General features: G+C 38.1%; 1 protein-coding gene and 1 pseudogene across 2 annotated transcripts; both read right to left on the bottom strand.

Moving 5' to 3' along the window:
- Window positions 1–1,499: 1,499 nt before the first annotated feature.
- Window positions 1,500–13,939, bottom strand: LOC116252448 (serine/threonine protein phosphatase 2A regulatory subunit B''beta-like; annotated as a pseudogene).
- Window positions 1,578–27,184, bottom strand: LOC116252446 (probable serine/threonine protein phosphatase 2A regulatory subunit B''delta). 2 transcript variants are annotated; one of them, XM_050077365.1, is made up of 13 exons: window positions 26,590–27,184; window positions 24,662–24,907; window positions 24,470–24,575; window positions 24,288–24,387; window positions 23,106–23,211; window positions 22,837–22,927; window positions 20,722–20,863; window positions 20,176–20,323; window positions 19,955–20,064; window positions 19,474–19,630; window positions 19,268–19,393; window positions 19,013–19,169; window positions 1,578–1,638 (listed from the first exon to the last, which is right to left on the bottom strand). In XM_050077365.1, the coding sequence occupies exons 1-12, from the start codon at window positions 26,737–26,739 to the stop codon at window positions 19,029–19,031; spliced, it is 1,623 nt and encodes a 540-aa protein (XP_049933322.1). In that variant the 5' UTR covers window positions 26,740–27,184; the 3' UTR covers window positions 1,578–1,638; window positions 19,013–19,028. The 2 variants fall into 2 exon arrangements, with proteins under 2 accessions (XP_049933322.1, XP_031482573.1); XM_031626713.2 differs by lacking the exon at window positions 1,578–1,638 and adding an exon at window positions 17,121–17,868.
- Between the last annotated feature and the right edge of the window lie 506 nt (window positions 27,185–27,690).

Below are 27,690 nucleotides of genomic sequence, written 5' to 3' on the forward strand. Positions count from 1 at the left end.
TTTCGCCACACATGCAATGAGGAATTAAAAAACTCGCTGCTTGGGCCAAACAACTTATGCTCCCAGTATGCTTCATATTTAGAAAGTTCTACGCACTGAGACACATCACCACAAACTCAAGTAAAAATTAAGCACGATGTTGGTCAACAATGTACTAAAGCTTCCTTCACTGAAAATGCCAAGACGATAGCATCAAAAGTATAAACCACAAAAAATCTGCTTTCCATTGAGAAAACAGGGAGCTGCAACCAAAACACCACCCATCAAAATGAGGTTGCCTTCCAAACTAGTTCATTGCAATAGCTATAACCCATCGACCTTGGTGCCTCTATAGTCTATTCCATACTCAAATGCCATCTCAACAAAATCTCTGCTCCAGCCATGGACTATTTGAGCAACCACTAGCAGTTCCACTATCTCAATCTGATCAATGACCATAGTATCCATGAGCTCACCATGTGAGAGCTGGTAGAAACTGTGTTACTGTGCCTAGTCAGGGTAGTCTGCTTCTTTAATCCTGTGAATTTCAGGGGATGATTCATAATTTCTCATAATATAGACTCCTTATGGTGAAATGCTTCTCAATGTGAGACAGACACAATTGCCAACTCAATGGTCCAAAATCCAGACATACACATGCATCTCTCCTGTGGATTTGAAGAAAATCACATCGTTCCTGTATTCCCATGCCAACAGCTGGACATGCTGAATGCCAGCAAGTACAGAATTTCACATGGGAAATGGATCATAAAAGATCCCACATCATTATGTTCAGAAAATCTTTCGTCCAAATCCCAGTTGTCTCTAACAAATGGGAATAGAGGCCTGGAAGGCATGCTCTTTAAACAACTTACGATCTTGTAAAAATTTCAAAAATCATAAGATTACTTCCAAAAGAATTAACCAAGCGATGGATTTGACAGCATATACTTCAGTTACAAATACACATTTCCAGGTTAAAAAGGATCAACCTCAATAACCTACTTCTCAACATTATGTAAATGTAATACATAAAAGAAAAAACTGCATTCTATGAACAGTATAAAATACCAAAAAACAAATACAGGGAATCAATTGTTTCTCTCAGAACACCACATAAAAGAACACAGAGACATTAATGCCAAAAGGCATACCACCCCAACTGAACACATGCCAATACAGGCAAAGCACAGAAGACCAGCTGGTATTGACCTACATTCTGGAAAAGAGAAAACAGTGTGGAGTGGGGGCCAGCTGAGGGATGCAAGGCAGTCTGGATTGTGAAGAATGAGTAAAACCAGTTCCTTTCGAAAACAATTTGATCAATATTCTAAAGCCGTTGTTACCTGAAACCAGATGGGTAACAAGGCCTATCACTGTCCTCAGTCCTGCTTGCTGATGGTAAGCCAACCAAATTTCTTCCATGGCTTTTCAGAATGTCGCATGCTTACTCTGATGAAGCTCACAGAACCTGCCAACAAATTTGAACATGCTCATAACCTTTTTTGTCAATTACGAAGCTCTTCATTTCTCACTGATCATTCATTTCCTCACAAATAAAACGTGCTTCAACCAGTACAGCTCCATTTCACAAATCTCGTGAAATTATCCCCAAGACCTCTGAATAATCAGAACAAACAGCTTCTTGTGTTGACACATCTGCAGACAGTACACCTCCCAATGTCAACAATGCAGGAGAAAGCAAGTTCCTTCACAACAAAAATGAGATCAACAAAGGAATCTAGCACACTATCAAAATAATTTCCACCGTTTTCCTTTTTGAAATTTTTTTCCTTTTTCTATAAGCCGAAGCCTTTCATTATTAACTAGTTTTGAATTTTTTTTTCCTTTTTCGATTTCAAGCATGTTGGCATCAAAGCAAATCCTTTTCACTCACAAGCATGCTATTTCAAAGCCCTTATTTTTCTGCAAGCAGTTTTTGGATGCGTCTGTGTAGAAAATTTGCAATTATGCCAAAACTCATCGTCCAAAGCCCTCATTTTTTATGCCAACTGTTCATTCTGTTCATCTCTTTGCACAACTGTAAGTTGTGAAAAAGGAAAAATCTGTAGGCTTTAACATATGTAAAAGAAGAACTGCTTATATTCTTAAATGCTCTGGTTATAACTGTATATAGTTAATCCTTAGCTGCTCAGTTTATATAATGTTTCTTAATTGTTTAGATTGTTCTTTTTTCTGTTCATGTTGTTCTCTTAACTACCTTTTTGTTTGACTAACATTTGACCACCATATATGCTTGAACCACAAATTTGAAAATTTTTCAGTTTTCCAAATCCTTTCTTTTCATGCTTTATTATTTTTATATTTTTGTGATTCTTATATTGTATTTTCTATTTGAAATTACACACACACACACACGCATATATATATATAGAGAGAGAGAGGGAAATTGGTAGGTACCAGACCCTAAGATGCTAGACCCGTAAGGAACTGTCCTAGTCATTGGTCTTTCCAAGATAGATGAGTGAGAGAAAAACAAAAACAAAAAGCTGCTAATTAATGCTAGATGACTAAAATACCCTATTTCCTTTTTGTTCATATTTTTCTCTCAGCCATCCAACTTGAAAAGACCAATGATCAAGCTAATTCCTTATGGGTCTAGCACCTAAGGATACTGCATGTTTAAGCAATGCTGTAGGTGGGATGAGATAATATTCAGAAACCAAAACACCCATTACAATACAAGTCATCACAATGCAAGATAAAAAGAAGAAAGCATAAAACACATCATGATAATTGCAACATAAAACAAGCCAACTTACAAGGGATGAAGGAAACTAAAACGGTGCCTCAAGTGATTCATCCCAAACTTCTCCACTGCCATTAGAGGCATCTTCTTCCATGGAAAGCCTAATATATTCTCTATGTGCAAAACGATCCCATTCAGTCAATGTTGGATCCTCCCGTTCCTGGTTGAACAGTTTCAAGCACAGGAGTCAGAAGGTTCTTATTTGTCCAATGTTTGATTTGACAAACTTCAAAAATGAAGAAAAGGAGCTATAAAATACCTGACGAATAAGAAAAGGATCTCGTGTTTCGAAAGCCATAAACTTGTTCAGGTTGAACAAAATATTGAAAACATTCCCCGAAAGTTTGCAACCTTTTAGATATTTGAGAGTAAAATAACTCTCTACCTGAGATCACATAAAAAAAAATTGATAGTCTTTCAAAAATTGTACAGAAAGCAGAGCATGACTAGAAGGACTAAGTCTACCTCAGGGTTAATCATGTCAACCATCTGGCACAAAATGTCCTCAAACAGGACAGGTTCCTGAGCCATACATTCCATGCGGTGCAACTGCTCCTCATAAAAGAATTGCATTTCATTACGTGTAAGCACTCCATTTCCATCTAAGTCTATACACTTAAACCTGAAAATAAAGATGGAACAAGAAAACCTGTGTGAAACAAACTAGATCAAATAAATCTATCAGTGCATCCACAAGATCAATTTGTCGCTCTGTAGCCATGCCACATGCACAAAGTTGAAAGAACAGACTGTATTGTCGAACTTCAAAAGGAATGGACGTAGGAGTGCCTAGTGAATCATGGAACGTTGAAAGATGGGATATAAGGAGTGGCTGCACATGTGCATTGATGTAGACACAGACACACACACACATATTTGCACATGCATGCAAGCCCATACACATACACATGCACACAAGGGAGCACATACACAGATGCATAAGTAAAAAACAATACCAGTATTCAAGACTAGGTTCAGATGATTTATCCTCCTCCGATAATATAAAGTACACGAAGTCCTCATATCCCATCTTCCCTTCAACCTTACTTGTGAACTTTCGAGGGATCTAATATAAACAATAATGAACGTGATGACAAATAAACAGAAAGCTTAATCACAAATAATTCACCATCATATATAAGATCAGAAACATGATTCCAGATTAATGGGAATAAACCTGTGAAAAGATCCTGTCCACAATCCTGTATGTGAAGGCATGATTACCATATCTAATGAGATTCTCTTTGTCAATCAAGAAGTCATGGTCTGTGTCAAGCTCCCAAAACTTACAGTATATCACATAGAAATGTTCATAAGAGAAGTATCTGCAACAACAAAGTGAAAGGCCATGAGTTGCCAATATAAATTGCGAGCATCCTAAGCATTATTTACAATATAAAAAATAAAACCACACACTAATACACTAAGACTTCTTGCTCAATGGATACATTTTTAAACTCCCATTGAAAGCATTGCAAACACACACACACACACACACACGTTTGTGCAATATATATATATATATATATATATATATATATATATATATATATATATATATATATATATAATAGAGAGAGAGAGAGAGAGAATGAAAGAGATGCAATCTCATGTTAAAAGTCAAAGATAGGAGAACAAAATCGTAAGGACAAAACAGAACTTTTCAAATTAATGCCAAGGATAAATTCTTAAAAACCATGAAACTACAGTCCCCAAGTGCCTAACAAATGCCAGCAAAAAACACACCTCAACACTTTGTTAATATCCTCTTCATCATCCACATGTTGCATTGCAGCAATCAAATTCCCACGTTTCAGTTCCCTCAATGTTAGATGACCATTTCCAGATCGATTGATATAATAAAAGATTCTGTATATCACAGTTTCAGCTGGGAACCCGATCCATAGAGAAAAAGTTAGCATATCATCATGACAACAAATAAACAAGCATGAATGCACATACAGAAACAAAATTATGCAGAATGAAATAATAGATAGCTCTAACTAGGAAATTGTTCCTGCAACCAAAAAAAAAAAAGAATTATTGGTTAAACATCAGAGAAACCAAGGCAGACATGTGATGAAGCGCACCATACAGCAAACAGGTATGTGCATGACTAGATAACAGGCGACAACTTCAATGTTCATAAAAAAGATGCATCAAGAAAAAAAAAAGTCAACTCAATAACAAACGCATATGACACCCATCAAGTAGTAGAAATCCAGTCGAGAAAGGAAAAATATAACTAGCAGAGAAGGAGAAAGGTGAGGGGAGAGAAGGAGAGAGAGAAAAAGAGACCTATTAGATGATAACTAAAACAAGCTTCTGTGAAAAATAAAGCCTCAAATTTCTTTCCAAATGCTTAGAAGAAGCAATAGTTCAACAGTAACAAACCCCACAGAGAGAAGTTATATAAATCAAATAAAGGAATCATCCATTAAGCTTTTGCCCTTTCCTGAGCCTTTTCCCTCAGCATCAAGCCCAAATCTCTCATCATTCAATCACAAAGGAAAAATTAAAATGATTAAATCATATGCTTCATCCATACTGAAGAGTCGGCAAAGATTCTAAAATAAAACATGATTAGAATAAATAGATACGTATTTTTATGTTATGTCATGGTATTTGTTTAATTACCAGTACCAAAAATGTCACAACCCCCTATGAACCCTACCTGCAAATGCACCGTTATGATCCTCTAGAACATCTTTTCAAGTGATCCCAAATGCCACAATTGATCATATACATATGACCAGCTATCAAGAAAAGAACTGCAATAGCCAAATAATGATGGCTATATTGGTTAGCCACAAACATCTTTTTGCTGGATCAAATCCTCCATGAAAGAAATTGTGCTTGCTTGATTTGAAACAATGGAAAAAGAAAAGGAGACTTCAAACCCTTCGTCACGAGCAAAGGGATAGCCTCCCTAGCCAACAATTTGTATTAACAAGTCCTGGTAAGTAAGCTGTTAATTCGCACTTGTAACTAAAATTTTCATCTATTAGTGCAAGTACTATGCCAAAATATGCAATAAGCAAAAAGATGCTGTTGCATTTTTAGTGTGCTAACTAAAATGAAAAGCAGAGCAGCAGAAACCTAAAAATTAACTAGTAAAAGGTAGTTCTTTGGCTTTCAAACGAAAAGCTTCTATGATCATTTTCAAGGATACTAACAAGTAACAAGAACGCGAGACAATAAAACTTTGCCTACCATATCTTTCCTGAAACTCAGGCGTACTTTGCAGGAATTCCAAACCTGGATGGGTGGCCAAAAGCTCTCGAAGGACTGGCTTAAAATCCTCCTGTAACAAGAATAACTAGCCTAAGAAATAAAAAGCAGATGAACTAAAGGATTATTTTAGCATCAGTTAATGCAATTATAAGGTTAAACAGAAAAATTATATGCAAACAGGAAACACCCAGATGTACAATTGTACAGAAAACACAAAACTTGTAATCACTTGAGAAGGAAGTAGAAACCTGGACAAGGAAATTTCGACCAGGTTGCTTCAGAACTCTAAAAATTTGGGTAGCTATATCCGCTGTCAACATGTTGTTATTGATCCAGTATTCAATGAACTGGTCTCTGCAATCAAATTTCCAATAACATATTAACTTGTCATGGCAGAAATGGAATTTGTATCCATAATAGAAAACCATTACAATGTCCATTGTAGAACCAAACTTCAAAAATCACTAGTTTCGAATGAAAGACAACAAAAAATTGATGTTGACGAGGAGCTCAATTTTGCATGGTAGCCGCCTTTTCATTTTTTGTACTGTCATTTCCTTGACACTATTTACTTCAACACATCCAGTCAAGAAGTTGCAATAAAATTCAGTAACCAACCACTTTGGACTTGGCTTAAAAGCATCGAAAACATCTGAAACCACAGGGTTGATGTCATAGATATTAAATAATAAACAGAAGTCCCTAAAAGGGAAGACAAAAAGTTAACAACTTGCGGTGTAGGAGGAACAAACACCATTAGGTTAATCCATAACCAGGTATTGTAGAACATGCAAAAGGTAAATATCCCATTCAATGAAAATCATAAAATAAAAATATCTTTCATGAATAAACCTGCCCAAAAAGCATATTGAAATCAACAAACGGCCTTTGAAAAGATGCATGCAGAGAAAAAAAAATGTTGATAACCAATATGCAATGAATTCACCCGCTGTCACAAATATCACGTCTTAGTCGAAAAAAACGCATTAAATACACGAAAAATAAGTCAGCAGCATAAAACGGCAATAAGACGGCTCTTTTTTTTTTAAAATGCCAGAACATAGAAAACACAAAAAAAATTGTTAGTTTATGATTTATTTTATTTTTTATAATTTTCAGGATTTTTTAAATCTTTTGAATTTTTTTTAAAATTGTCGAGATATTCTCAAGATATACAACTTTGTGGTATTATACCCGAGAAATTCCTCGCCGTATAATACCCATAATGATATATTGATATATGTGACAATTATTCACCTAGTTGAAAAACTATATTTGAAGGTAGTGTAATTGTAACTGGGAACCTATGCACTTCACTGCTACCTCCATCAACAAGTACCACCAGTCATAACAGGCATAGACCATGCAATATAGTAAGTCAAATATGCACTTCAAATAATTTAAGCATGGAGGACCCGAACGTGAGTCAAAAAAAAAAAAAAAAACTAAAAAACCATAAATATGTATAAAGTGTCAGAACTGTATCATACCTTGTCACAAATCCAAAGCCCTCAACATCAATCTTTCTGAAAAGGGTGCTAGAGAAGAAAGATGGCAGCTTGCATACTTCTTTGGTCAAAGATTTGAATTCTGGCACAACAGATGAGAAAGTAGATTGTAAAAGAAATATCAGAATTGTCAACCTAGAAAACATAACTAAGTAAATTCAAACCTTGAACTTGAAGGCCGCCATCATGACCATAGAAAAGTTGATCTATTTCAACAAGCATTGTTCTTTCAATTCACTTGGAGCTGGGCGCCCATTTTTGAAATAGAACTACAAGTATTTCAGAAAACATATTGAAACCCCCTTAGAAAGCAATTGAGAACTCAGAAGGGAAGCATCCAACAAATTGCAGATACCTGAGGTATGAGTTCCTTCACAGGCTCACTGACTACTTTTAGTGGAGAACCCAGAGATGATGGGCCAACTCCATGGCGTTTTGTGAAACGAGGAGAACCTGATGTGCTTCTTGGAGAAAGAGGTGGTGCACTACCAGCAGGAAATATTGATGGCAAAGAATTTGTTGGAGAGGAACTTGAGCAGCTAGAGCTTCCTGTGATGCTCAACGCAATACCTGCCTTTGCATCCTCAATCAAAGAATTTACCTGCATTATTAAAAGCAGTGTGGAAGCTGTAAAAGGACATGCACGTATTCTCCTGACACACATTAAAATGAACAAAATTATACAAATAGATTCCCCAAAAGGAGGGAAGCAAAGTAAAAAGCAGAAGCAACTTGTGAATAAATCTTTCCTCTTCAGTTGACATTTGAATCGTCCAAATGCAAATTTTCAGCTAGAAGTAACTAGCAATGGGTTCTCACGGGGGAACCCACAAATGTTAGTCTGTCGCAAGGACTTAAACAAGCCAGGCTCCTTGTCTAAAAATGATGATTCCAATGGCCGAAAGGAAACCAATAAGTTGTTTAAACTTCTTCCAGTTCAAATTAACCTCTCTCTAGCATCAGCTGGGAGAAAATTACGAATGGCAGAAAGGTGATGGGAGAGCTTAAAGAGAAGCAGTGGCGTGGATACAGACGGTGCAAAGGCTTTATAAATGATTGCGGTCACCTGTTAGGGGGAATCGCCCATCTTTAGAAAAACTCCACTTTTCCTCCGCACGGTTCTGTCGTATGGCGTTCACATGTTTTCTCGTTTCTTCACTACATGCATACTAGTCTTGCTTAGTCCTTCGTGCAGCGGTGTCACGAACCGTGGCATGAAAATGTAAGTAATATGAACATTGGTACCTTTTCTTGCTGGTTGAAGGTTCTCCAGCGAAAGGGACTCATTCAAACTTCATTGGCCAATGCTACATCATTACTTAGATGGATAGGAATGTTCAGCAATTAATGTGGCTTTGGCGAACTTGCAATAAATTATGTATATGAATTTATGAGCACACTTTTGATGAATAAAGAAAGTATGGACGGATATTGATGAACCAACGAACAAAATGACAAACATTACTCGGTTCATAGCTTGGGTAACTCACCCTTACGTCCTTCCGAAGGCATCCGACTTGAACTGCTCATGACCAATCTCATAGGGAAGTTTTATGACTGTTAGTGCTGTTGCGGATCGACTATGTCTGAGCCAGCGAATCTAACAATATGGGATGCTGCTTGGCCAACTAGAGCATTGTTCGAAAAGTATGTGAGATCCAATCAAACGTTGAGTCAAGCAAAAAACAATGCACTTGGAATATGCGGCGCAGTGGTACAATGACGAAACATATAAGTGCATCATAGTCATTAGTCCCTTGGAATGTGCAAGTCTGTCATAGGAAAATCGGTATCGCTCCCCATGCATAGCGTTTGGATGCACACAACGGTTCGCGTGGGTTAGGGGCAATTCCTCCGGTAGATGCATATGCTGCATCCACAACTGCGTAGAGTCACGCGGGGGCAAACAAGTGAATGTTCGCCGTCGAGTAGGAAGATGGTCGGTTGTTGCTTATTGACATATAGTCGGCAACTGGTGACTTCCTCCAAAAGGAAGTCTACCCGCCCCGGATTTCGTATGGAAGTAGATAAGTGTCTGAAGGAATGACAGTGTTCTGACAAGGCCTCATGACCACGGCTTACTGATGGTCTACTTTGGGATATTCATGGGTGATGGTATGCCGAGTGTGTAACACTCCTCATCTAGTCCACGGTCCGATAAGATTGATGAGAGCTTTCACTATATTGAAGAAACTCTCGATACCACACTTCATCAGCTGCCGCAGAAAGATTTCTGCTTTTTGTGTCTGCCCATTTTCACACAGGTATTTAATCACTGGATTATAAGCACTAGGTTCCATCGTAGAATTACTTGTGGGTTCCAGAATGTAACTTGTTACTGGACTCAACTGTAACCCCTTATTCAAAACCTCATCCAAAAGATCAACAACTTTCTTAGGCTTCCTTGCTTTGCAGAAGTTTTCAAACAACATATCGTAATGCATTGGTTCATCATGCACCTGCAATTTATCCATGGCCCTCAACACTTGAAAAGCTTTTTTTACATGTCCTGGCAAGGCCCTGATTAAGAGTTTAAATGCAGAGGGCACACAAAACAGGCTGATATTCTTTCAAGAATGATTTTCGGAAAAGATTTCAGCTCCAAGAAAGCAAATAAAGTGCAAAAATTTCATTGTAATCAGTACAATAGCTTGTTAAAATTTTCTGTCAATTTAATTTGCATGGCTAATTTGTGAGCCCATCACGTAGCATGAAGAGAATCTATGACTTTTGTTTTGAGAGAATGACTGGCAAGTAAAGGTTGCCTGTGTTACTCAATCTATGCTCCTCAAACTTGGTTTTTCCTGATATTTTTCCTTGTTCCCCTTTGCTTATAAATAATTTTCTCATGTTCATGGAAGATGAACACGGAGTTGAAGTATGAAAGATTTTGCTCAAATCTTGATAGACTATTCTTAATTCAACCCCATTATACTGTAAACCATAAGAAAATCCCTTTTATTTGCTTTCTTACCATCACCAGAATACTGTACTGGGGTTCTGCACTTGTATGATGGAAAATCTATGGACATTAGAGAAAGCTGTGAATTCCTTTGTTAGGTACTGGACAACTGATCAGTCACATAAGCTTGGGAGTATTGGTTGCCGATCCTGGCAAGATGGTAAAGGTCCACAGGCTGCACTTGGATCTGCTACTTAGAGTGAGCATCCAAGAGATGCCTGTTCCCGTGCCAAGCTGGAGTCAAAGTTTAAGGCTATCTGTGGTATTTAATCTGAAATTGTTTTAGGTTTGTGCGTTATTGTGAATTGTCCTACCAATTATGAATTGATTATAAAAAAATCCTGGCTTTTACTGGCTCTTCAATCTGAATCCGGTTCTTTATGTATTTGCTTCCCACCGTGTGTGCATAAGCAGGACAAGTCTTTCTCATCTCTGATCGTTTAAGATTCTGATTTGAAGTGATTTGTTTGTCCGGTGGAATTTATTTATTTCACTGTGGGTTGAAGGTATCAGTTGCTTCCCCTTTTCTCAATTTCCTCTGCTGTTCAGCTGTTTGAAGAAGATTTGAGTAAAATATGAATCATAATTCTCTTAAATGTAATGGCTTGAATGACTATAATATGTCTAGAGATGCAACAATTCTACTCTCAATCTCAACATCTTCTTCTTTCAATATGTGCAATTCTACTCTCAATCTCAACGTGGGGGTCTACTGGTTCTTGCTGGGTGAGAATCTGCTTTTAAGTTGGAGATGTTTATTGCAAAATCCTGCAGTCTGTATTTGCACACTTGGTTATCGATCCTAAAAACCATGAAGATTGTGGAAAGTTTCGTAAGGCCTCTTTCATTTTGCCTCTTTTTCATCTCAACGGACTTCTTCTCATTTAGTCCTACAAATTGAACAGGTGTGGTAGCTTTCATATATTGAAACTAGAGTAGTTCTCTTTTACATTACTGTAGGTATGTTTTCTCCAATGGCTTGGGTTTTCTCTTGTTTCCTATAATTGGTTTATCCTTTCGATTCAGTCATTAGTAAAAATGTTGATGTTCCCCTTCCTTAATCGAAACGAAACAAGAAATCAAACTGCATTCCACCAGCACATTCTTTTCCCTTTAGCTTTAACAATTTGCATGAATGAATTTGGTTGGGTATAAGTTTGTACGTCATAGTTAGAACCAATGGCAGCAAGTGGACCACTTGGGTAGTCATATTGGGCGGTATTGGTGATGAGGTGTGCCTCTATATGTACTTCAGGGCCTTACACTAGAGGATTCATCAAAAAATGCTCCTGCTGATTGTTTTGTCTGTTTTTTTTTTTTTTTTTTTTTGTGTGTGATTGCTTGGAAGTATGAAGTTTACCATTTGCGCTCGGCTTCCCTGTCACCAGACTTTTGGTGCCATTAGGTTGTTATATGGCTTCCACAATTGCACAAATTGATACTTGCAACTAACTGTCACGGGTTGACCTTTTCAAGTCTATTTGGCCCGTGCGGCGGCGAAGGTTTCCCCAAGTCTTTGGCTAGCCTAACTCAATCTCAATGTAGCGGAAGCTCTCATCAATCTTCTAGGACCATGGACTAGACAATGAGTGTTATGCACTCGGCACACCATCACCCAATAATATCCCAAAGTAGACTATTATTATGCTGTGAAATCTTAATGTAGCGGAAGTTCTCATCAATCTTCTGGAATCATGGACTAGACGATGAGTGCTACGCACTCGGCATACCATCACTTATGAATATCCCAAAGTAGATCATTGATAAGCCATGGTCATGAGGCTCTCTCAGAACACTGTCATTCCTTCAGGCACTTATCTACTTACATACAAAATCTAGGTGGGTAGACTTCTCTTTGGAGGAAGTCACCAGTAGAAGCCAAGTTGCTGACTATATGTCAATAAGCAACGACCGACCATCTTCCTACTCAATGGCGAGCATTCACTTGCTTGCCCCCTTGTAACTTTGCGTGGTTGTAGACGCAACATATGTGTCCATCAGAGGAATTGCCCCTAACCCACGTGTACCCCTGTGTGCATCCAAACGCTACACGTGGGGAGCCCTACCGATTTTCTTATGACAGACTTGCATGTTTCAAGGGACTAATGACCATGATGCACTTATACGCTTCGTCGTTGCACTATTGCACTGCACAATCCAAGTGCATTGCTTTCTGCTTGACTCAGCTTTTGATTGGATCCCACATACTTCTGGAACAATGCTCTAGCTGGCCAAGCAACATCCCATACTGTTAGCTTGGCAGGGTCAGACATAGTCAGTCCACAACATAATGAACAGTCATAAAATGTCGTATGAGATTGGTCATCAGCAGTTCAAGTCGGATGCCTTCCGAGGGACGTAAGGGTGAGTTACCCAAGCTATGAACCGAGTAATGTCTGTCTCATTTTGTTCCTTGCTTCATCAATATCCATCCATACTTTTTTTATTCATCAAAAGTGTGCTCATAAATTCTTATACATAATTTATTGCAAATTTGCCAAGGCCACATTAATTGCTGAACATTCCTATCCATCAAGTAATGATGTAGCATTGCCCAATGAAGTTTGAATGATTCCCTTTCGCTGAAGAACCTTCAACCAGCAAGAAAAGTACCAATGTTCATATTATTAATATTTTCATGCCACGGTTCATGACACCGCCGCTCGAAAGACTAAGCAAGATTAGCATGCATGTAGAGAAGAATCGAGAAAACATGTGAACTTCATACGACAGTACCGTGCGGAGGCGACTCCCCCTAATGCGCCCGATGACGATTGACAACCGCAATCATTTATAAAGCCTTTTGCACCGTCCGTATCCACGCCACTGCTTCTCTTAAACTCTCCCAACACCTTCCTGCCATTCGTAATTTTCTCCCAGCACCATAGCACGGAGTCATCTGCAGCACCATAACATGCAATCACTGAAAGGAAATTGGGGGAGGGTAAAAGAAACAAAGAGAGCACAAAAGTGGTGTCGCGGTTGCAGGGTATTCGTGTTCCTCTTTTCTAAAGCCCGAGAGAGAACGGCTCAGCCTAAAGCTCTAAGTGCTCCCAATCCTACCTCGTGACTCCCCATGACAAATCATCCCTGTTACGATTGAACGTCCATGGATGTGGCCAGCGTACCCAATCTCCCGCATCTTGATATTTATTTAGTTTATGCATGCAGAGATGTGCCTGAGGCCGTTATCCTCAACAGATTAATTTGCAAAGACTGAGAAGATAACGTGGAAAGCCCCTTCATCACACTTCTGATGAATCCTTTTCTCTCCCTTTTGTGGTATGCGATCCCACAAAAATCTTCGGAACAACGTGTGTCGTGTTAAAAATCTCTCATCAGTGTCACAAGCTGCCTCTCCCCAACATTGTGAACGGTAGTAGCTTACATACGAAAAACCGGACATACATGATTGAGAATCCAGAAACAGTAGCGAACGAAACACAAACGAAAGAAGGGGGAGACATGTATGTTGATGTGTGATTGGGAAGAATGGAGTCCGATGGTTGACATGGTCTCTGCATCAGAAACGGTGTTCTCATTTGGAGCAGCATGGGGGTTGAACCTTATGCCACCGAGTATCCTGGCTAAGGCCAGCGAGGTTTAATTTGATCCTAAAGCAGTAGGCTGGCTTATTGGATCCAATTTCTAGATTTAAGAAAGCTTTCTGGCAAATTTGTTGTTTCATTGCGAGTTTGAGATCTTTGTTTTCATACAAGAAATAACCAGACTTTATAGGCTTATGTGTACTGTACTATTGAGTCCATTTCGGGAACCTAACTGCCATGATTCCTTCGCATGGAAGTTAGATTCCGCCGGGGCAATCTTCTGATCTGATACCAATCCTCTGAAGTTGGATCTGGATCCGGCATCACCCCCAAGTGTGGATCGCAGGTTCGCTGTCACCAAATACCTGCCCACACAGATACATACACATGGACATCTATTTGCTTTATCATTTTACGAAGAATATGGTTTTATATTGGTGTCATAAAGCGGCAAGACCTATGTAAAGCAAAGGGAATTTTCTCACGCAGCTTTGGGAAAGGAACAGTATAAAAAATTTCACCCAGATATAATTTTAATTACCACTCGACCCCGCTTTGGCGTGCCAACCAACGCATGAAAGCGTCCCCGGGTCGAGTTGACACAGCACGTATGAAACTGGGAACGACCAACCACCGATAGCAAGCTCCCAAGGAGAATTATAATTTTTGCTGGAAAAGTTGCTGATGATTTATTTATTCTTTTCAAAGCAACAAAACTCAGGTTGCAGTTGAGATTTTCAAATTTAAGAAATATATCCCAACTAGCTTTTCGCTTGCATAATTTGGTGGAAGTCGGGTTAGCACTAGCTTGGTTATTTAAAAGAAAACACAATTGCTGCAGAAAATTTCGCCAATTTTTCTAATGCTTCATTTTTCAGGCATCCCTGTAAAAAGTGGAGCAAATTATTAGAAATGCTCAAAGACCAATCAGTCACCCAGGAGTGGAACCAGTATACGGTTAAGAACCAAGACCAACGGGATTGCCATACGTTGGAATACTTTAGTGGCAATAGCATTGATCCCCTTGAGGGGCCTTGTTCTTAGTGGTGAAAATTTTTGAATTACGAATTTAATTGAAGACCGTTACGAAGAATACGAGTCAAGAGAGCAGAAACTTGTCAAAGCCTCAGCAGGTGAAATTGCACATATAATTAGTTTGCAAGTTTCACCGTTCTACCTTTGTCAGCTCAATGTTTTGTTTGAGGCAATAACTGCCCAGAAAGCGGTAGTATTTTGTTTCACGATAAAAAACCAGCAACAACAGCACAATCCACAAGGACTGCCACCAAGAGGACACCATAGGAAAATTACATAGGCTGTATCATGGTCCCTGATAATATGGTCTTCTGAAGCTTGGAAGTCAAACAATGTGGAACGCTGAATCCGGAAGTCCTTTAGTAATAAGATAATAAAAAATCTGTTTCCCATAACACATCTACTCAAAAATTCCAGTGACCAAAATGAAAAAATGGAAAAATATTGGGACATATGCGATTATGCAAACCTTTTTCTCAAAGGAGGAAAGGAATACACAAATACAAGAGAGAGAGGGAGAGAGAGAACTATTCATCACGAATCAAATTTCATGAAGAATTCCAACAGCAGCTCATTGAGATATTATGGAATGAAGCTTCTATTCTTAACATTTCAAGAGACGAACTCAGAGAATAAAATGAGGATGTCCGTCTGACATTATCTAAGCACAGATTACACCACTTTTGCTTCTTTTCAGTAAGCTAAACCTCATGATTAAGATGCACCCACAAGTTGTCTATCGACCCAATCAAACTTCAATAATCTTCTAATCATTAGCTTTTCTGGACAAATTAGAAACGACTTTTCCTAATTAACTAGGCAAAAAGATTATCAGAATGCAGCAATAGCTGATCCAGTATATTGGAATCAGCACTATGTCCAGCATCCAGGGACAGAAATACTTCACAAGTGAATGATGTACCGAGTTTAGCAGTCTTCAATACATGGAATAGCGCAAGCAAAGGTATGAATTATCATAAACATTTCAAGGGAAGGGATTGAGCTAGACCTCACATAAAACCATCGTGGAAACCCATAACAGTTTTGAATATGTATCAGACAGACTCACAAAACCTCAAAACATATCCTGTGTTCATAGGCAGTAACTAGCCTCCGAACTTGTGCACGCACCACCAACTTTTTTTTATTAACATCGCACTTTTCAATATCTAACCAGGTGACAATAAAAAATGAGCATTCTCCTAGCAAACAGTTTCGCCACACATGCAATCAGGAATTAAAAAACTCGCTGCTTGGGCCAGACAACTTATGCTCCCAGTATGCTTCATATTTAGAAAGTTCTACGCACTGAGACACATCACCACAAACTCGAGTAAAAATTAAGCACGACGTTGGTCAACAATGTACTAAAGCTTCCTCTACTGAAAAAGTCAAGACGATAGCATCAAAAGTATCAACCACAAAAAATCTGCTTTCCATTGAGAAAACAAGGACCTGCAACCAAAACACCACCCATCAAAATGAGGTTGCCTTCCAAACTAGTTCATTGCAATAGCTATAACCCATCGACCTTGGTGCCTCTATTCCATACTCAAATGCCATCTCAACAAAATCTCTGCTCCAACCATGGACTATTTAAGCAACCACTAGCAGTTCCACTGTCTCAATCTGATCAACCACCATAGTATCCATGAGCTCACCATGTGCGAGCTGGTAGAAACTGTGCCTAGTCAGGGTAGTCTGCTTCTTTAATCCTGTGAATTTCAGGGGATGATTCATAATTTCTCATAAAATAGACTCCTTATGGTGAAACGCTTCTCAATGTGAGACAGACACAATTGCCAACTCAATGGTCCAAAAACCAGACATACACATGCATCTCTCTTCTGTGGATTTGAAGAAAATCACATCGTTCCTGTATTCCCATGCCAACAGCTGGACATTCTGAATGCCAGCAAGTACAGAATTTCACATGGGAAATGGATCATAAAAGATCCCATATCATTATGTTCAAAAAATCTTTCGTCCAAATCCCAGTTATTTCTAACAAATGGGAATAGAGGCCTGGAAGGCATGCTCTTTAAACAACTTACCATCTTGTAAAAATTTCAAAAATCATAAGATTACTTCCAAAAGAATTTACCAAACGATGGATTTGACAGCATATACTTCAGTTACAAATACACATTTCCAGGTTAAAAAGGATCAACCTCAATAACCTACTTCTCAACATTATGTAATACATAAAAGAAAAAACTGCATTCTATGAACAGTATAAAATACCAAAAAACAAATACAGGGAATCAATTGTTTCTCTCAGAACACCACATAAAAGAACACAGAGACATTAAGGCCAAAAGGCATACCACCCCAACTGAACACATGCCAATACAGGCAAAGCACAGAAGACCAGCTGGTGTTGACCTACATTCTGGAAAAGAGAAAACAGTGTGGAGTGGGGGGCAGCTGAGGGATGCAAGGCAGTCTGGATTGTGAAGAATGAGTAAAACCAGTTCCTTTCGAAAACAATTTGATCAATATTCTAAAGCCGTTGTTACCTGAAACCAGATGGGTAACAAGGCCTATAACTGTCCTCAGTCCTGCTTGCTGATGGTAAGCCAACCAAACTTCTTCCATGGCTTTTCAGAATGTCGCATGCTTCCTCTGGTGAAGCTCACAGAACCTGCCAACAAATTTGAACATGCTCATAACCTTTTTTGTCAATAACGAAGCTCTTCATTTCTCACTGATCATCCATTTCCCCGCAAATAAAACGTGCTTCAACCAGTACAGCTCCATTTCACAAATACTCGTGAAATAACCCCAAGACCTCTGAATAATCAGAACAAACAGCTTCTTGTGTTGACACATCTGCAGACAGTACACCTTCCAATGTCAACAATGCAAGAGAAAACAAGTTCCTTCACAACAAAAATGAGATCAACAAAGGAATCTAGCACACCATCAAAATAATTTCCACCGTTTTCCTTTTTGAAATTTTTTTCCTTTTTCTATAAGCCTAAGCCTTTCATTATTAGGGCTAGTTTTGAATTTTTTTTTCCTTCTTTTTCGATTTCAAGCATGTTGGCATCAAAGCAAATCCTTTTCACTCACAAGCATGCAATTTCAAAGCCCTTATTTTTCTGCAAGCAGTTTTTGGATGCGTCTGTGTAGAAAATTTGCAATTATGCCAAAACTCATCGTCCAAAGCCCTCATTTTTTATGCAAACTGTTCATTTTGTTCATCCCTTCACACAACTGTAAGTTGTGAAAAAGGAAAAATCTGTAGGCTTTAACATATGTATAAGAAGAACTGCTTATATTCTTAAATGCTCAGGTTATAACTTTATATAGTTAATCTTTAGCTGCTCAGTTTATATAATGTTTCTTAATTGTTTAGATTGTTCTTTTTTCTGTTCATGTTGTTCTCTTAACTACCTTTTTGTTTGACTAACATTTGACCACCATATATGCTTGAACCACAAATTTGAAAATTTTTCAGTTTTCCAAATCCTTTCTTTTCATGCTTTAGTATTTTTATATTTTTGTGATTCTTATATTGTATTTTTTATTTGAAATTACACACACACACACACACACACACATATATATATATATATAGAGAGAGAGAGAGAGAGAAATTGGAAGGTACCAGACCCTTAGATGCTAGACCCGTAAGGAACTGTCCTAGTCATTGGTCTTTCCAAGATAGATGATTGAGAGAAAAACAAAAACAAAAAGCTGCTAATTAATGCTAGACTACTAAAATACCCTATTTCCTTTTTGTTCATATTTTTCTCTCAGCCATCCAACTTGAAAAGACCAATGATCAAGCTAATTCCTTATGGGTCTAGCACCTAAGGATACTGCATGTTTAAGCAATGCTGTAGGTGGGATGAGATAATATTCAGAAACCAAAACACCCATTACAATTCAAAGTCATCACAATGGAAGATAAAAAGAAGAAAGCATAAAACACGTCATGATAATTGCAACATAAAACAAGTCAACTTACAAGGGATGAAGGTCAACTAAAACGGTGCCTCAAGTGATTCATCCCAAACTTCTCCACTGCCATTAGAGGCATCTTCTGCATCTTCTTCCATGGAAAGCCTAATATATTCTCTATGTGCAAAACGATCCCATTCAGTCAATGTTGGATCCTCCCGTTCCTGGTTGAACAGTTTCAAGCACAGGAGTAGAAGGTTCTTATTTGTCCAATGTTTGATTTGACAAACTTCAAAAATGAAGAAAAGGAGCTATAAAATACCTGACGGATAAGAAAAGGATCTCGTGTTTCAAAAGCCATAAACTTGTTCAGGTTGAACAAAATATTGAAAACATTCCCCGAAAGTTTGCAACCTTTTAGATCTTTGAGAGTAAAATAACTCTCTACCTGAGATCACATCCAAAAAAATTGATAGTCTTTCAAAAATTGTACAGAAAGCAGAGCATGACTAGAAGGACTAAGTCTACCTCAGGGTTAATCATGTCAACCATCTGGCACAAAATGTCCTCAAACAGGACAGGTTCCTGAGCCATACATTCCATGCGGTGCAACTGCTCCTCATAAAAGAATTGCATTTCATTACGTGTAAGCACTCCATTTCCATCTAAGTCTATACACTTAAACCTGAAAATAAAGATGGAACAAGAAAACCTGTGTGAAACAAACTAGATCAAATAAATCTATCAGTGCATCCACAAGATCAATTTATCGCTCTGTAGCCATGCCACATGCACAAAGTCGAAAGCACAGACTGTATTGTCGAACTTCAAAAGGAATGGACGTATGAGTGCCTAGTGAATCATGGAACGTTGAAAGATGGGATATAGGGAGTGGCTGCACATGTGCATTGATGCATACACACACATATTTGCACATGCATGCAAGCCCATACACATACACATGCACACAAGGGAGCACATACACAGATGCATAAGTCAAAAACAATACCAGTATTCAAGACTAGGTTCAGATGATTTATCCTCCTCCGATAATATAAAGTACACGAAGTCCTCATATCCCATCTTCCCTTCAACCTTACTTGTGAACTTTCGAGGGATCTAATATAAACAATAATGAACGTGATGACAAATAAACAGAAAGCTTAATCACAAATAATTCACCATCATATATAAGATCAGAAGCATGATTCCAGATTAATGGGAATAAACCTGTGAAAAGATCCTGTCCACAATCCTGTATGTCAAGGCATGATTACCATATCTAATGAGATTCTCTTTGTCAATCAAGAAGTCATGGTCTGTGTCAAGCTCCCAAAACTTACAGTATATCACATAGAAATGTTCATAAGAGAAGTATCTGCAACAACAAAGTGAAAGGCCATGAGTTGCCAATATAAATTGCGAGCATGCTAAGCATTATTTACAATATAAAAAATAAAACCAGACACTAATACACTAAGACTTCTTGCTCAATGGATACATTTTTAAACTCCCATTGAAAGCATTGCAAACACACACACGTGTGTGCAATATATATATACATATATATATATATATATATATATATATATATATATATAGAGAGAGAGAGAGAGAGAGAATGAAAGAGATGCAATCTCATGTTAAAAGTCAAAGATAGGAGAACAAAATCGTAAGGACAAAACAGAACTTTTCAAATTAATGCCAAGGATAAATTCTTAAAAACCATGAAACTACAGTCCCCAAGTGCCTAACAAATGCCAGCAAAAAACACACCTCAACACTTTGTTAATATCCTCTTCATCATCCACATGTTGCATTGCAGCAATCAAATTCCCACGTTTCAGTTCCCTCAATGTTAGATGACCATTTCCAGATCGATTGATATAATAAAAGATTCTGTATATTACAGTTTCAGCTGGGAACCCGATCCATAGAGAAAAAGTTAGCATATCATCATGACAACAAATAAACAAGCATGAATGCACATACAGAAACAAAATTATGCAGAATGAAATAATAGATAGCTCTAACTAGGAAATTGTTCCTGCAACCAAAAAAAAAAAAGAATTATTGGTTAAACATCAGAGAAACCAAGGCAGACATGTGATGAAGCGCACCATACAGCAAACAGGTATGTGCATGACTAGATAACAGGTGACAACTTCAATGTTCATAAAAAAGATGCATCAAGAAAAAAAAAAGTCAACTCAATAACAAACGCATATGACACCCATCAAGTAGTAGAAATCCAGTCGAGAAAGGAAAAATATAAGTAGCAGAGAAGGAGAAAGGTGAGGGGAGAGAAGGAGAGAGAGAAAAAGAGACCTATTAGATGATAACTAAAACAAGCTTCTGTGAAAAATAAAGCCTCAAATTTCTTTCCAAATGCTTAGAAGAAGCAATAGTTCAACAGTAACAAACCCCACAGAGAGAAGTTATATAAATCAAATAAAGGAATCATCCATTAAGCTTTTGCCCTTTCCTGAGCCTTTTCCCTCATCATCAAGCCCAAATCTCTCATCATTCAATCACAAAGGAAAAATTAAAATGATTAAATCATATGCTTCATCCATACTGAAGAGTCGGCAAAGATTCTAAAATAAAACATGATTAGAATAAATAGATACGTATTTTTATGTTATGTCATGGTATTTGTTTAATTACCAGTACCAAAAATGTCACAACCCCGTATGAACCCTACCTGCAAATGCACCGTTATGATCCTCTAGAACATCTTTTCAAGTGATCCCAAATGCCACAATTGATCATATACATATGACCAGCTATCAAGAAAAGAACTGCAATAGCCAAATAATGATGGCTATATTGGTTAGCCACAAACATCTTTTTGCTGGATCAAATCCTCCATGAAAGAAATTGTGCTTGCTTGATTTGAAACAATGGAAAAAGAAAAGGAGACTTCAAACCCTTCGTCACTTTGTCTAAGGAACAGAGTTTTTTTAGGTTAAAAAAAAAAAAAAGAAGACCTTATGTCCACAACAGAAAAAGATGATGTGGTTCGGTCATATGTTTACACCTTTCTTCACTTTATCTGTCTCACTTGCAAAATGGAGCAGTTCCCGAACTAGTTGTTTCGAAATGCATATTGTGCACTATCACCTATTGAGATTCCAAAATGATGCATTTCAAATTTTAAATCCAGTACCAATTCTTTTGCTATGTCATATATGGCAGGGCACCTTTTCTACGATCAGTAGGTATGTATGTATTAGGTGTAGGTGTCACATTTGGTGGGCTATAACAACAGTTAGAAAACTACCCTAGCAAGGTTAAGACTTAAGAGCTGCTTGAGTGACATATTGTCAGGATCTTGTAGAGGCCCCTGTGAACCCTACCTGCAAATGCACCCTTATGATCCTCTAGAACATCTTTTCAAGTGATCCCAAATGCCACAGTTGATCATATACATGTGACCAGCTATCAAGAAAAGAACTGCAATAGCCAAATAACGATGGCTATATTGGTTAGTCATAAACATCTTTTTGCTGGATCAAATCCTCCATGAAAGAAATTGTGCTTGCTTGATTTGAAACAATGGAAAAAGAAAAGAAGACTTCAAACCCTTCGTCATGAGCAAAGGGATAGCCTCCCTAGCCAACAATTTGTATTAACAAGTCCTGGTAAGTAAGCTGTTAAGTCGCACTTGTAACTAAAATTTTCATCTATTAGTGCAAGTACTATGCCAAAATATGCAATAAACAAAAAGATGCTGTTGCATTTTAAGTATGCTAACTAAAACGAAAAGCAGAGCTGCAGAGACCTAAAAATTAACTAGTAAAAGGTAGTTCTTTGCCTTCCAAACGAAAAGATTCTATGATCATTTTCAAGGATACTAACAAGAACGAGAGACAATAAAACTTTGCCTACCATATCTTTCCTGAAACTCAGGCGTACTTTGCAAAAATTCCAGACCTGGATGAGTGGCCAAAAGCTCTCGAAGGACTGGCTTAAAATCCTCCTGTAACAAGAATAACTAGCCTAAGAAATAAAAAGCAGATGAACTAAAGGATCATTTTAGCATCAGTTAATGAAATTATAAGGTTAAACAGAAAAATTATATGCAAACAGGAAACACCCAGATGTACAATTGTACAGAAAACACAAAACTTGTAATCACTTGAGAAGGAAATAGAAACCTGGACAAGGAAATTTCGACCAGGTTGCTTCAGAACTCTAAAAATTTGGGTAGCTATATCCGCTGTCAACATGTTGTAATTGATCCAGTATTCAATGAACTGGTCTCTGCAATCAAATTTCCAATAACATATTAACTTGTCATGGCAGAAATGGAATTTGTATCCATAATAGAAAACCATTACAATGTCCATTGTAGAACCAAACTTCAAAAATCACTAGTTTCGAATGAAAGACAACAAAAAATTGATGTTGACGAGGAGCTCAATTTTGCATGGTAGCCGCCTTTTCATTTTTTGTACTGTCATTTCCTTGACACTATTTACTTCAACACATCCAGTCAAGAAGTTGCAATAAAATTCAGTAACCAACCACTTTGGACTTGGCTTAAAAGCATCGAAAACATCTGAAACCACAGGGTTGATGTCATAGATATTAAATAATAAACAGAAGTCCCTAAAAGGGAAGACAAAAAGTTAATAACTTGCGGTGTAGGAGGAACAAACACCATTAGGTTAATCCATAACCAGGTATTGTAGAACATGCAAAAGGTAAATATCCCATTCAATGAAAATCATAAAATAAAAATATCTTTCATGAATAAACCTGCCCAAAAAGCATATTGAAATCAACAAACGGCCTTTGAAAAGATGCATGCAGAGAAAAAAAATGTTGATAACCTAAATACATGAAAAATAAGTCAGCAGCATAAAACGGCAATAAAATGGCTCTTTTTTTAAAAAAATGCCAGAACATAGAAAACATGAAAAAAGTTGTTAGTTTATGATTTATTTTATTTTTTATAATTTTCAGGATTTTTTAAATGTTTTAAATTTTTTTAAAAATTGCTGAGATATTCCCAAGATATACAACTTTTGCGGTATTATACCTGAAATTCCTCGCCATATAATACCCATAATGATATATGTGACAATTATTCAACTAGTTGAAAAACTATATTTGAAGGTAGTGTAATTGTAACTGGGAACCTATGCACTTCACTGCTACCTCCATCAACAAGTACCACAAGTCATAACAGGCATAGACCATGCAATATTAGTAAGTCAAATATCCACTTCAAATAATTTAAGCATGGAGGCCCCGAAAGTGAGTCCAAAAGAAAAAAAAAAAACTAGAAAACCATAAATATGTATAAACTATAAAGTGTCAGAACTGTTTCATACCTTGTCACAAATCCAAAGCCCTCAACATCAATCTTTCTGAAAAGGATGCTAGAGAAGAAAGATGGCAGCTTGCATACTTCTTTGGTCAAAGATTTGAATTCTGGCACGACAGATAGTAAAGTAGATTGTAAAACAAATATCAGAATTGTCAACATAGAAAACAGAACTAAGTAAATTCAAACCTTGAACTTGAAGGCCGCCATCATGACCATAGAAAAGTTGATCTATTTTCAACAAGCATTGTTCTTTCAATTCACTTGGAGCTGGGCGCCCATTTTTGAAATAGAACTACACGTATTTCAGAAAGCATATTGAAACCCCCTTAGAAAGCAATTGAGAACTCCGAATGGAAGCAGCCAACAAATTGCAGATACCTGAGGTATGAGTTCCTTCACAGGCTCACTGACTACTTTTAGTGGAGAACCCAGAGATGATGGGCCAACTCCATGGCGTTTTGTGAAACGAGGAGAACCAGATGTGCTTCTTGGAGAAAGAGGTGGTGCACTACCAGCAGGAAATATTGATGGCAAAGAATTTGTTGGAGAGGAACTTGAGCTGCTAGAGCTTCCTGTGACACTCAATGCAATACCTGCCTTTGCATCCTCAATCAAAGATTTTACCTGCATTATTAAAAACAGTGTGGAAGCTGTAAAAGGACATGCACATATTCTCCTGACACACATTAAAATGAACAAAATTATACAAATAGATTCCCCAAAAGGAGGGAAGAAAAGTAAAAAGCAGAAGCAACTTGTGAATAAATATTTCCTCTTCAGTTGACATTTGAATCGTCCAAAGGCAAATTTGCAGCCAGAAGTAACTAGCAATGGGTTCTCACAGGAGAACCCACAAATGTTAGTCCGTCGTCAAGGACTTAAACAAGCAAGGCTCCTTGTCTAAAAATGATGATTCCAAGTGGCCGAAAGGAAACCAATAAGCTGTTTAAACTTCTTCCAGTTCAGATTAACCTCTCTCTAGCATCAGCTGGAAGAAGAGGTAGCAATTCCATGCACTGAAGAGATAGATTCTTAATGAATTTGTCAGTGGAGTGAGAAAGGTGTGGAAAGTCAAGGGAGCCTAAACAGGCAACCAAGCTACTAACGAATGCATGAAACATAATCAAGAACTTTAAAGTTTAAACAACTCTTCCGGCCATAATGCTGACATTCTTGAATGTGATTAAACAAAGTCGAGACCTCCTCAACACTTTGAATATGTGATTAATAGGCCCCTGAAACTGGGACATAGTAGCTGTTTCCAAGCAAGTAAAATGAACACAGTACATGATGTTTAAATGGATGGTCTTCAGAAGTGATCAAACAGCCATCAGGAACTATGAAGCAAATAAGCCACCAAGAAAATTTTGAGACAATAAAGTGGTTCTAACCAAACAGCATAGATGGATTGTTGAGGATATTGCTCCCGATAGATAAAGCTGAAAAAAACTGTTGAACCTCCACCAGATGCATAAAGATTTCCTACTACAATATGCAAGGCTGAACTAAGGGAGACAGGAATTGGTTTTAGACTTGGCTGCATCATGTTTTTGTTAGAGAGAGAGAAAAAGAAGGAGAGGAAGAGAGAGAGAGATAGAGAAAGGTGCATCGCGTCATTATTATACTTTAGGCTCATTCTGCAGCTACCACATATAAGGTCACAGTGCTTGCATCAACTGAAGGCTTGGTGAAATGTGACACCAGACACAATGGAAAGCTAACTATTCAATGTTCCATCAGTATTTTCACATCCATCTGGAGGTGAGATCAATTTTCCTTCTTTTACCACAAAGTTCTTCAAGCAATCTAGCAGGGTATACACAACCAAAAACACATATATGTATGCTTGTCAACTTCTAAAAACTGACAGCATTTAATAGGATTGCTACGCCTTCGTAGACCATGACTGATCATGTGCATGCAACCATGTAAGGGACACCTAAGACACGAAAGCAGCAGTTCGAGAGGGGAACTCATGCATCCTAGCTTAGCGTTTAAACACCGGGTTCCTATTGAAGACCCCTTGTCCATTTCTCCGAGCATCACATGGCTTCTTCTGCAAATTTAGAACGGACATTTCCGGATTTCTAGTGTCTTCACTGTCTTTTAGTTACTTTTCAGTTGCGTTTCGCGTCACCATTGTCCGTAAGGATTTGATGTGAAAAACATATTTCTAAGATCATCGTTTTTAACGGCACAGTCGCATCATTTTCTAGAACAGGCTAAAGTTTGCAAACGGAAAAACCTCCAGCAAGGGCAGGACAACCAAGAGTTTGAAACGCAAGAAACTGCGCCAAGAACCATACCAGACGCCCAGTCTCAGGAATCGAAAGGAACTGCGAGAATAGCTCATCCACCAAGTAAAGATTCGACTTCAACGCAATCGGAGACACTTCCGGCAATTGCAGCAACTCGAGATCGAGCGATGCAACATCTCCCGCCAACTCCGCTTCCATATCCGATCAGACCACTCTACAATGCCTAATTGTTCCAAGAATTTTCCGCATAGAAAAGCTGCGGGCGAACCAAATACTCGAAATCGCACCGGCTCCTCTACAGAATTCAACCAATTCCACGTGAACGGGCCAAAAATTGAAGCCACACGAAGCATCCAACAAACAGCCCAAATGAGCCCTCGTCCTAGATTGTTTGTGAACCTCTCGCCAGAACCAGGGACGCCTCACCCGATTCAAGCCTCGAAGCGAGCGAAATAATGAACAAATGAAGAGGGCCTGTGTAGATAGACACTGAAAAGACGGAGAGAAGCCGATCCAAGACGAGAATTAAGTGGATACCGAGGGGCAGGAGACAAAAAGGTTCGAAATATCAAATCCAATTCAAGGGAGGGACCGATTGAGAGAACGTCCCTCTAGAGCAGAGAAAGAGAGGCAGAGAAACCCTTGACACGAGGGAACCATGCGGAAGAAGTGCGGCCAGTATTTATGTGATCGCCAATTACGGTTCTACCCTTATGGACTGGCAAACCTGATCGGAGCCCGGGGGCCCCTTGGTTGCGAACGGGGATTGGCTTTGACTTTGTAAATCCCGATATTACCCTTCGGACTGGAACCCGTCAACAACCTGGTCCCAACTGACGTCACCGCGCGAGGAGTCGAGTCTGGAATTTCTCGTGCGGAGAAAACCGACTCCTACTAATTCAACAAAATTTTCCAAATTTTCTAAGAATATCCGAGAAAATGATATTCACGAATATATCCATGTCAGATAAGTACAAGTGCAGGCATCGAGCTATGAGGTACAACATAACTGCAAGAAATATTATATAATAACTTAACAAAATATGGGTAGGAAGGAGATGACCATGCACATGTGTCTGTCCGTACACAAGAGTGCAATAAATTTTATTCCTTTGTTCGTTTTTTCTTAAAACAAATAAATAAATTCTT

This window comes from Nymphaea colorata, chromosome 4 (assembly GCF_008831285.2).
Source record: "Nymphaea colorata isolate Beijing-Zhang1983 chromosome 4, ASM883128v2, whole genome shotgun sequence".
NCBI lineage: Eukaryota > Viridiplantae > Streptophyta > Magnoliopsida > Nymphaeales > Nymphaeaceae > Nymphaea > Nymphaea colorata.

Excerpts from the sequence above, each read along its gene's own strand:
- LOC116252446 (XM_050077365.1), bottom strand. The coding sequence starts at position 26,739 with ATGGAAGCGGAGTTGGCGGGAGATGTTGCATCGCTCGATCTCGAGTTG. Across the intron at positions 24,908-26,589 it reads TTCCTGAGACTGGGCGTCTG|GTAAAATCTTTGATTGAGGA; the intron begins GTATGGTTCTTG and ends TTAATAATGCAG. Across the intron at positions 23,212-24,287 it reads GGCTTTGGATTTGTGACAAG|AGACCAGTTCATTGAATACT; the intron begins GTATGAAACAGT and ends ATTTGATTGCAG.